The 12130-nt window shown below is 42.6% G+C and overlaps 1 protein-coding gene across 1 annotated transcript; it reads left to right on the top strand.

Moving 5' to 3' along the window:
• The first annotated feature begins 11249 nt into the window (after positions 1-11249).
• LOC100278795 (uncharacterized) lies at positions 11250-11814 on the top strand. Its single transcript, NM_001151955.2, has one exon. The coding sequence runs from the start codon at positions 11450-11452 to the stop codon at positions 11726-11728; it is 279 nt and encodes a 92-aa protein (NP_001145427.2). The 5' UTR covers positions 11250-11449; the 3' UTR covers positions 11729-11814.
• Positions 11815-12130: the final 316 nt, after the last annotated feature.

Below are 12130 nucleotides of genomic sequence, written 5' to 3'. Positions count from 1 at the left end.
ACACTACATGAACTCCCACCTTTGATGAGTTCATGCCACATTATTCCCCACGACTTGTTGAGCTATGAACGTATGTGAGCTCACTCTTGCTGTCTCACACCCCCCCACAGGAGAAGAGCAGGTGGTCGAAGAGGAGCCGCCTAACACTGAGGAGTTCGATCTGATCTAGGTGGCGTGTCTCGGTCGACATTGGCGCCGACGATCCTTAGTTCGCTTTATCTTTATTATTTTATTTTGTAATAAGTCTTCCGCTATGTAATAAATACTCTGATGTTTTATGACATTTATCTCTATACACTCTGTTATTATATATGTTGTCTTCTTGGCGCATGTATGAGATGCACCCGGCTTTGTCCTTTAAAACCGGGTGTTACAGAAGTGGTATCAGAGGAAATGTTGACTGTAGGACGAAACCTAGATAGAAATGGACAACCCTTACCTACTTATCTCATTCTGATTCATTCTATACTTACCTTACTCTGATTTTCTCTATACTTATCTTGATCCTGTCTCACCTTCTACTGTTCTACTCTGATGATTCTTACCTTTTCTACTCTGAGACAAGATGGATTTCACACTTTGGAATCCTACCTTTATGACCTTTTTAAGAGATAGGAGACCTAAGACAAACAAAATAAAATTATTTTATCTATTAAAAATGTTGGTTGATTGTGCTGATGATTAATGCCTGATTTGCTTCTTTGATTGATTGAAATAGTATAGATGGGCATCTTAGCATGTACCACAATAAGGTAATGAATTAGCTTTAGTAGGTGACACACTTAGCTAATAAATCTCCCAAAGTAACATGCTTCGTAATCACTACCTTGTCTACAATCCTTTCTTTCGTCCCCTGTGTTTCTAACCCAGATGGGCTACCCCTGTAGTGTAGAAGAGAGCACTATAGACGTGATCCTTGGTATGTCATGATTAAGAAAGGCAAAGGCAGTTTATACACTGTGCTAAGGGAACCATAGAACTCACCAGTTCCAAAGGACAAAGATTTGAAGTTGAAGTTGCAGTAACTACCACCATCAGATTAGCAGCATTCTTAGTCGATGGGAAGTTTGTTGGTGACAACATCCGTGTGGTTAAGGATTTTCTGGATGTCTTTCCAGAGGAGTTACCAGGGATGCCACCAGATACGGAAGTTGAGTTTGTCATAGATCTCTTACCTGGAACCGCCCCTATTTCTAAACGGCCATATAGAATGTCCGTAGAGGAGTTGAAGGAACTGAAGAAGCAGTTGACGGAGTTACAAGAGGCCGGTTACATTCGTCCGAGTTCCTCACCTTGGGGAGCACCGGTCTTGTTTGTACAGAAGAAGGATGGATCGCAACGGATGTGTGTGGATTATAGATCTCTTAATGATGTTACAGTGAAGAACAAGTATCCATTGCCCCGTATTGAGGATTTATTTGATCAGATGAGAGGTGCAAGAGTATTTTCGAAGATTGATCTCCGATCGGGTTACCATCAGATGAGGATTAGACCATCGGATATTCCCAAGACGGCTTTCTCGACTCGATATGGATTATATGAGTTTACTGTTATGTCGTTTGGATTAACCAATGCACCAGCTTATTTTATGAACTTGATGAACAAAGTGTTTATGGAGTATTTGGACAGATTCGTCGTGGTGTTTATCGACGATATTCTTATCTATTCTAAGAATGAAAGTGATCATGAGCAACATCTAAGGTTGGTGCTACAGAAGTTACGAGATAATCAACTCTATGCTAAGTTCAGCAAGTGCGAGTTTTGGATTGACAGGGTGCCATTCCTTGGTCATATTATTTCTAATGGAGGAATAGCTGTGGATCCTGCTAAAGTAAAGGAGATTATGGAGTGGAGAGTGCCCACTACAGTTACGGAGATTCGGAGTTTCTTGGGACTCGTAGGATATTATCGGAGATTTATTGAAGGATTTTCTAAGATTGCTAAGCCCATGACATCGCTTTTGGAGAAAGGAAGAGAATTCAAGTGGGATGAGAAATGCCAAGAGAGTTTTGATCAATTGAAGGAGAGATTGATGTCACCTCCAGTATTGATTATGCCAGATCTGCAGAAGGGATTTGACATTTACTGTGATGCATGTGGCCAAGGACTTGGATGTGTGCTCATGCAAGAAGGACATGTGATTGCCTATGCATCTCGTCAGTTGCGGAAGCATGAATTGAACTACCCCACCCATGACTTAGAGTTGGCTGCCGTTGTGCATGCACTTAAGATTTAGAGACACTACATTATGGGAACTAAGTGTCAAGTATATACGGATCATAAGAGTTTGAAGTATATATTCACTCAGAAGGATCTCAACCTGAGGCAACGTCGTTGGTTGGAGCTTATTAAGGATTATGATTTGGAGATTTACTATCACCCAGGCAAGGCGAATTTGGTTGCAGATGCCTTGAGTCGGAAGGAGCATGTTCATTCAGCTGTTGTTGCCCAGCTACCCGATGAGATTGTTGAGGATTTTAGGAGACTTAACCTGGGGATAGTTGCTCACACTAAAGGAGTTACTATTGATGTGGAATCTACTTTGGAGCAAGAAATCCACAGAAGGACAAATTGGTGATGCTAAGATTCAGGAGATCAAGGATCTTATTACTGAAGGTCGAGGTCTAGAATTCACGGAAGATGAGCAAGGCACCGTATGGTTCAAGAATCGGATCTGAGTTCCTGAGATTGATAGCCTTCGTGAGACTATATTGAAGGAGGCCCATGATTCGGATTATTCTATTCATCCTGGTAGCACCAAGATGTATCAGGATTTGAAGTAAAAGTATTGGTGGTATGATTGAAGAGAGATGTGGCTGCACATGTGGTTATGTGCAATGTGTGTCAAAGAGTTAAGGCAGAACACCAAAGACCAACTGGACTATTATACCCACTGAAGATACTCGATTGGAAGTGGGAAGAGATTGATACGGATTTCATTACTGGATTGCCTTGCACCCAGAAAGGATATGACTATATATGGGTTGTTAGATTGACTAAATTGGCTCATTTCATTCCGGTCAAGACTACTTAAAAGGTATCTTAATTGGCAGAGTTAGATATGGCTCGGATTGTGTCTCTACACGGGGCACCAAAGAAGATCATTTTGGATAGAGGATCATAGTTTACCTCCAGATTTTGGAAAAGTTTTCATGAGAATATGGATACAAAGTTGAATTTTAGTTCAACCTATCACCCTCAGACTGATGGACAGACTAAAAGGACTAATCAAGTATTGGAGGACATGTTGAGAGCTTGTGCCCTTCAGCATGGTAGTAGTTGGACAAGAGTCTACCTTATGCTGAGTTCTTATGTAATAATAATTACCAGGCCAGTCTGAAGATGTTACTGTTTGAGACTCTATATGGCAGGAAGTGCAGGACTCCTCTATATTGGGATCAGATTAGAGGAAGACAGTTCTTTGGACCTGAACTTATTCAAGAGGCAGAAGAACAAGTTCGTATAATTCAAGAGAATTTGAGGGTAGCTCAAACCAGCCAGAAGAGCTATGCTGATAATAGGAGAAGACTACTGGAGTTCAAGGAGGGTGATCATGTCTATTTGAAGGTGTCACCACTCCGGGGTATGAGGAGATTTAAAGTTAAAGGAAAGCTGTCCCCTCGCTTTATTGGACCCTTCTTGATCTTAAAGCGAGTGGGTGAAGTTGCATATCAACTGGAGTTACCCGATCATCTGTCAGATGTACATGATGTATTCCATGTGTCTCAGCTGAAGAAGTGCCTTAGGGTACCTGAGGAGCAGTTACCACTGGAGGACCTCAGTGTTCAAGATGATCTGACTTATGCTGAGTACCCAATCAAGATTTTGGATACTTTGACTCGAGTTACGAGGAATAAGGTTATAAAAATGTGCAAAGTGCAATGGAGCCACCACGGTGAAGATGAAGCAACTTGGGAAAGAGAAGAAGAGCTTCGTATAGATTTTCCCCACCTTTTCCCTAGATCTTCTTAAATCTCGAGGACGAGATTATTTTTAAGGGGGGTAGGATTTGTAATACTCAAAATTGTTTACAAGGAATAAATAGTGATTTCCCTATTGTATGTGCCATAATTGCATCATAAAAAGAGCATACCAAAAAAAAATTATGAGGGATTAATTAAAACAAATGATACTAAAATAAAATAAAGTGCATCATGTTGGAGTTTATATGTTTGTGCATTAAATAAAAATAATAATAATATAAAAATAACTAGAAATTGAATTAAGCCCTAAATTAAACCTAGGGTTTTTGAAAATGAGAAGAAGAGAAATGATATAAAAATATAAATAATATAATTGTATTTCCAAAACTTGTATTTTAATTTCTCAATATGATTTGAGAATAAATTTGACACAAATTTGAATTTAAAAATTCGAATTCAAATTGGAATTGGAAATAGAAAATAAAAATCAAATGAAAAGAAAATAAATCAAAAAGGGAAAGGAGAATAAAAGAAAAGGAATAAAACCCTAACTGGGCCGACTATCTCCATTTCGGCCCAGCTCCACACTCCCCCTCTGCGCAGCCCGGGCGGGAACGTGATTGCGCTGTGAGCCACTGACCGGTGGGTCCCACGTACAGTCTCACCGTTTCACGCGCGCGCACACAGGTGCTCGCTGCCTTGTGGGGTCGGGTCGTCAGATCTCTCTCTTCCCGCTTTCCTCGCGTCGGTAACAAACCCGCCGAGCTACTCGCTGACTCCGCGCGCCATACCCGCCGCGCGAGATCCGCGGTCTCGGGTGACCCACGACTCCTCCTCCCGACTCATCCGCGCAAGAGATAAAAAGCCTCTCGGTTGCTCGAGAGCTGCTTGAACCCATCCCTCTGCCATCTCTGAGAACTGAAAGCAAACAAAACCCGCCACCGTTACCGTTCTTTTCCGGCGTCGAAATTGGACATTCCGTGCCAAAGCTAGAAGGCCGGGTGGGCGCGGAAAGGCTTCTGCCCCAACGAATCTACCGAACCGTGCCCGAGGGCCGAGCAATTTCTCGCCGTAGTACTACACCGCCGCGGCAGCCGCGGAATCGCGGGGTCCGGCTTCGTCGTCGCTTCAACCCTTCGGTATGGCCTTCAACCACCTTTACCGCGTTTGTAGGAACGTCATGCATCTATCCATTGTAGTTCGGGGCACCGTAGCGTCGCTTGGGTAGCTCACCGGACTTCTCTGCCCGGGATAACGCGGTGCGCCGTGGACCGAGTCTTGCAGTTGATGTCGGCCGAAATTTGCTTGGGAATTGTGTTCAGGGAGTCGTCAATCTCGTGGGGGTCGAACGAATTTGGGTCTGGCGCTCGGGTTGGCCGGAATCGTGGGCTCCGGTGACCCCGCCGCCGTGCGCGGTGGCTAGTTGGGTGGCTCGGGCGGGGTTGAAGACGAGGCTTCCGCGGCCGTTGGATCAAGATCTGGCGGTCACAAGCTCATACCGGTTCAACGTGCAGATCCAGCCATTGACCTCAATCGGGCGGCTGAAACAAGTCTAGGTTAATGGAAGATCTCTACCATTGGTCTCTGATCCGACGCTAGGAATTGTGTACCGGTTCGCAGAGTAGGCAATCTAATCTGATGCGTCCGTTGTAGATCGGACGGTGGATCGTGGCCCGCACCCCTTCGACTGCGCGATTTACACTTGAACCCCTCTGTTTATTCGAAATAAAACCCGCCGTCCACACCTGGGGTTTCCTGAGTCTTAGATACTCTTACACCGAGACCCCTATTTTTCCTGGTATTTGTGGCCCAATCCAGAGAACTTTGAAAATTAGAAATTAATATCAGAAATCGATTTTTAGTGCATAAATAAATGTTAAAACTAGTATAATTCATAGAAAATGCATATGAACTCCAAATTGGTCCATTCCAGTTCCTAAATTTTTGTAATAACATTGTCTACCCATTAGTGCCTCTGTTCTGTCATGACAAACACATTAAAATTATTCTTTCACTTAATCTTGTATTAAATGCATAAAACCTTAGAAAATCCATAACTTAAAATATATAACTCCAAATTTAATGATTCCAGTTCCAGTAATCTTATTTTAATGTCTAGTTTACTACTGTATATTCTATTTGCATGTTTGATGTGATGTTAATTTATGCTATGCTATGTATGAATTGTATTGATGCGAGTAGACGAGCAAGCCACCGTGGAAACTGAGGTTCAACAAGTAGAGATAGCTGAGCAGGAGCTCGTGGAAGGCAAGTTGTGCCCTTGATCACTTACTTTCCTAGCCATGTTCTTATTAATTTTAATGATCTGCATAGGATAATTTTGATGGGAGCCTTTATGTTACCCCAGTTTTGATTACCTCTATACCTTGTTCACCCCTGAAATATTTTTGGGTAGTACTTGCTATTGCTTTATGTGGATTGGGTATGGAGATACACTATTCATGATTATTCTGTTATTAACTTGTTATTATTATTGTTCATGTTAAGATCATTAAATTAATGGGAACATGGAGCGACCACCCGGGAAAACAGTGCTACCACAAGGGTATAATGGGACGCCCTTGGCTGACTAATTAGGAAAGCTAGTGGAAGACTACCTTACCCGAAAGGGGCAAGGGCAGTAGGGGAGAGGTCAGTGCGGGGAGGTCCCTGGTTGATTTTGCTGCGATGGCTGTCAGCCAGGAACCCTGTACTGGATCTTCCTATAAACTGTAGCGGGTTTTCGGAAGCTAGTGGAACTTTGTAAAGGCCTCGTAGTGGATCCCTAGCCATTCACCTCGGTAGTGTCTAAGGGCCTTGCAAACCCAGGCGACATGGGATACACGACTTGTGGGTAAAGATGCGCAACCTCTGCAGAGTGTAAAACTAGTATACTAGCCGTGCTCACGGTCAAGAGCGGCTCGGACCCTCACATGATTAATTATGGAACTTAAATTTAATTTGACATTTGCATCGCATTTGGGATTATTTTACTATTACTTTTATTATTATTAAGGTTTGGTATTTACTTACACTTAGTAATTGCTAATAAAATTTTGACCAACTTATAAAAGCAATGCTCAGCCTCAGCCTTTATTCCATTGATTAGCCTTACACTACATGAACTCCCACCTTTGATGAGTTCATGCCACATTATTCCCCACGACTTGTTGAGCTATGAACGTATGTGAGCTCACTCTTGCTGTCTCACACCCCCCCACAGGAGAAGAGCAGGTGGTCGAAGAGGAGCCGCCTAACACTGAGGAGTTCGATCTGATCTAGGTGGCGTGTCTCGGTCGACATTGGCGCCGACGATCCTTAGTTCGCTTTATCTTTATTATTTTATTTTGTAATAAGTCTTCCGCTATGTAATAAATACTCTGATGTTTTATGACATTTATCTCTATACACTCTGTTATTATATATGTTGTCTTCTTGGCGCATGTATGAGATGCACCCGGCTTTGTCCTTTAAAACCGGGTGTTACAGGATGCAATGCCAAGACCATCCGATATGAGATTTTAGCCATACAAATTTCCGCACAAGCAGTTTTGGGGGAAAATAGTGAAACATCTACCAAATAAAGTCCAAAAATCATAGAATGTGACCATAGACTCACAACTGCAAATGGAAGCTACTCACCAAAATCAGCTTAAAACTCCAAGGTTTTCTTACCAGGCCTTCTAACATTCACGAGTACAACATCAAAAAATTTCTCCAAGAATTTAGATTTGACTAAATCAAGTCAAAATGAAACCAAATTTTGTATAGAATTCTTAGCAAAAGATCGAACACCAAAATTGAGTGAAACTAAGCAGGTCTAAGAAACCATCTTCAAGAAGGGGGTTTTCTCAAGTTTGCTCAAAATATTGGATCTTGGTGCTCATGAAGAATATGCCAAAACTAGTTGATACGAATGTTCCTCAGAGGGCATAGCACATCTTGATCAAGAACAAACAAGTTAAACAACTCATAACGAAGAAATCACCCAAAATCTCCAAAAGAACAAGAGATGGGAAGGGAGAGAAAAGAGGCAAACCAAGATCTCAAATTTTAAGGACAAATTTTGCATATTGCCAACAAAAATAGATTCCTTACAAGTTCTAGGCTTCTCCCAACATCTTGTCTCTTACAAGTGGGACAAATACAGATTTACTCTCTCACATGTCGATCTCGTCTCAATTGTTAAGCACACTAGCTAGTTCAAAGTATACAAACACCTAAAGAACTAACAAGTGGAAGGGATAGCTAGTTTGGGATAGTCCTCCTATTATTTATACAGTTATTACACATTTTCAAGCCTTACCTTATACATTTTTCTAAACCACCTAACCTTAGGAGCATAATGGTCGAAGTTGAGATGTATGCATCGAACGACCATAAGCACTTCATGAAGTAGCTTCACCTTGATGTGAACTATATTATGATGCCACATGAAACCATGAAATCCTTATAGGGGTTTAAGGCTCAAACTTGAGAAACTGTCCACCCACGTTTTGAGGATGAAACTACCAAACCTAGCTAGAGTCATGTATCTGCTATGCTTCCTCCACACTCTCAACACATGTCACAACTTGTCCTCGATCACTCAATCACCCAACTCCTTTTTTTCCTTTTTTAACTTAGTTAATCATTGTATTGACTTGTTCAACATGGCCTATATATTTTCTACATGGACACTTGCTCATCAATGGCCTTAAGGGTCAACCACCTGTGTTCAGTCCTTTGACCCTCGATCCCTTTGTCCAAGCCTCCATGTTCATCCTTCATTGAGCATAACCCATTGACATAAATTATCTTTACCTTATCCAATATCATCAATCATATCAACGCTCAACATCTACACATCACAAGACAAGAGACATGTTGGACACACACCATAATTCACACAATTGTTAGTCTCAACATTAAACTAAAGCTTGATCATCTCTTGATAATCACTCATTACTCATCACACACGGGCACATGTCCACCATGTATTTGCAATCTCCCACTTGATGAGTGCATTATTAACACCAACACAAAGAGATGGATCAAAAGTAAAATAAAAAGATAGAAACCATCCAAATAACCAAAAGCTAGTGAATTGCCACAATAGGGTCATTTAAAGTGAGAAAATTGGGTCCCTAAAGACATTGACAACAACTCAATTCAACCAAGAAGTAAATCTTGGTTCCTAAAGGCATGAGCAATGGCTCGATGCAACTAAGAGAATACTGATGGTCCTCAAGGAGAGGCAGAAATGGTTGAACACCATTATGAAATCGTTATATCAAAAACACAAACTCATAGAAACTCAAAGCTACTAGAACTAGTGCTAATCTCTCAAGGAAAAAGAAAAAGGGTTAAGACAACTAGCAAAATAGGTCACGATATCCAAAAACTGTCTCAACTCCCCTTGAACAAGTGCACTCTCCTAAATGAATCCACACTTTCAATATATACCAACTCTTTGTGTAACTTTTCTCTCCATTGTTGGTAGATGCACACATCAACTAACCAAAACTGTAAGCCTCAAAAACTGCTAGAAACACTTTGGGATGTAGGACATGGGAGCTTCAGGAGTAGGTCATCTAGAATGAAAAGATACTCTATGTGATACTACCATGTGAGTATATCTTTAAATTTGTGTTCTAGCTAATGCTCAAACTAATCATATGATACAAGCTATGATTAGCATAGCATTTTGAGCAAATGTTAGGCATTAGAAAGGGTTCACTATTGAAATAGCAATTAACATATGGAGGTAGGAAGTCAAGCATGTGCTAACAAGCCTATACAAGATGAACTACCTTAAACAGGGGTCAACCAACATGCTACAGAAGAATAGAAATGTTGTGCGTAAAGAATGTTTTAGACATATCATAAAAATGTTTCAGACACCCCATAAATAATTTGTAGTTACAGTAGTCCATAAAGACTTTCGATACATAGCTGATCATAAAGAATGTTTTAGACATCTCGTGCATAATTTTAGAAAAAAATACCAAGGAGATGTGTTGAAGTACATGTGGCCTTGTGCTTGGACATGTAATACTATGAGGCATCAACGACAGAGATCCGTCTAGAAGAAATCCTTACTTGCAAGAGAATCACAAGCATGTTTGGTCATGAGCAAAGTTTTCGAGGGAGTGCAGAGTGGATTATGTCAATAACGAGATATTAGAATGCTTCAATAATTGGATCAAGGTTTCAAAGGACTGCCCGTAGACAATCTTGTGTACATTATTAGAGTTAATACCATGGAGAATATAGCAATGATGCGCCTTATAAGTTAGAATCTTGAAGGGCCAATCCTTCTTACTGTTAGAAACTTGAGCTATACAATCAAGGTGAGTGGTGGACTAAAGAGTGAAATCTCTCGATTGACTAGGGACTTTACTTGAAGGCACACAATGGACCTAGAAGGGAAAACTTTGCTCATATGCGATCAATGGTAGATCTCTTGGAATTTTTGCACCCATGATATAGCCTTTTTAGGTTCATTGAGTAAAATAAAGCTCGAATTGATGATGACTCTACTCAATTGAGCATTTGAAGGCTACATGCATATTAATACCGTAGGACCCACCTGACGGCTGTTACGACCGTTAACTTTAATAAATACCGACGGCCATTTACGCCCGTCGAACATAAGTTAATTTTGACTAGAAGCATAAAAAATTGACTTTTTGCGTAGTACGAATCGGTTTGTTCTGTACACGCCGGCCGGGCTCCGCCGGATGAAACCGTGTCAGATAGACAGGCACATCAAGTATTTAATACAGAGAATGCAACTGCTCTCCCGTTGTAAATTATTGAACAGATCACTAAGCCAAAACAAATTTCTAGTAGCACGAGCCACGTGCCACACAGTGGCAGGTTAACGAACCCACTGCACCTGCACGGGTGGTCGTTTTCACCTGACAGCGCCGCCGGGCCGTCCTCATCCCTTGCTTGGCTGCCACGGGGCGAGAGAGTTCCTCGCTCCCTCGTTTATTTCCGCCCCCCGTCCAAAGCACGCGCGTTGCCGGTCAATTCGACTGGCTGCTCAGCCTCAGCGTACGTCTACCTGCCGAGTCAAAGCGAGGGAGTAGAAGAAGAAACCTTGGCAACCAAGGCAGCTTCAGACGTCAGCATCACATTCACATCCGCGCGCGAAGCTGCTGGAGCAAAAGCCAACAGACTCGTGCGTTCACCTCACCCCGGCCGGACACGAAGCTTCAAGCTTATCCTCCTCCGTGCGACTCCCTCCCCCATACTCCCCTGCAATCCAGCATCACGCAACTCGCATCGCAGCAGCGCGCGGTCTCCTATAAATACAACTACCACTCGGACTCAAGGCTCATACTACTCGCACACAGCAACAGCAGGAACACAGTTACACAGAGGTCCTCGGCCGTGGCAGCACGTTCACGTTGACCACCAGAGCTCAAACGCAACAGCCGCCCATCATCAGCCAGCCGAGCCATCATCAGGAGAGTTCAGGTCGTGCAAGAGCTGCGGGTGAAACAAAACGCATCGATCCATCCGTCGGTCGCCCAATCATGATTCTGGGCTTGGGAGGATGCTGCGGAGCTGCCGCCGCCGCCGCCGCCGTGTCGCCGGCTGCCGTCGGCAAGCAATTGGGAGGCCATCTAGAGGCCAGTGAGCGGCAGCAGAAGAAGCGGGGGGCAAGTGATGAGCAGAAGATGAACAAGGGAGGCGAGCAGGGAGCGGCGGCAGCAGCTGGGGGTAAGGAGAGGAGCAAGACGAAGGATCGTCACAAGGCTCCCCCGATCGTTGTGCATCAGTTCCCCTTCCACTCTCGCCCCGGCTTGCTCTGAATTCCTCTACTCATCTTGGCGTCATGTGCGTGTTTGTGATCCTGTAATTATTCGCGATCTCGTGTGTTATCCATTGAGATATAGTATTACAGTATAAGAAACAATCATTTTCTCAACACCATTGCTCTAGTCAGAACGGAAGCCAAAATGCGTTCTTCACTACTTGTGTTACCGGATCAAAAACGAACGTGATCGGACGGGACTGATAACCTCACTCTCTTTCGTTTTCATTTTCACGTTTTATTACATAAAGACATGACTAGCGGGATGAAAAAACAAACCAAAATGAGCAGATTAAATCGATAACAGATCAAAATGACGGAATCGGAAGTATGAAAGCAGAAACATCGCCGCCGCATAAAATACAAAAAATAAAGTAGCGTTGCGATCAATAAAACATGA

The sequence above is a fragment of the Zea mays genome, chromosome 4 (assembly GCF_902167145.1).
Source record: "Zea mays cultivar B73 chromosome 4, Zm-B73-REFERENCE-NAM-5.0, whole genome shotgun sequence".
NCBI lineage: Eukaryota > Viridiplantae > Streptophyta > Magnoliopsida > Poales > Poaceae > Zea > Zea mays.
The sequence above is the reverse complement of the archived record's forward strand: the minus strand, read 5'-3'. Positions and strand labels throughout refer to the sequence as shown.

Excerpts from the sequence above, each read along its gene's own strand:
- LOC100278795 (NM_001151955.2), top strand. The coding sequence starts at position 11,450 with ATGATTCTGGGCTTGGGAGGATGCTGCGGAGCTGCCGCCGCCGCCGCC.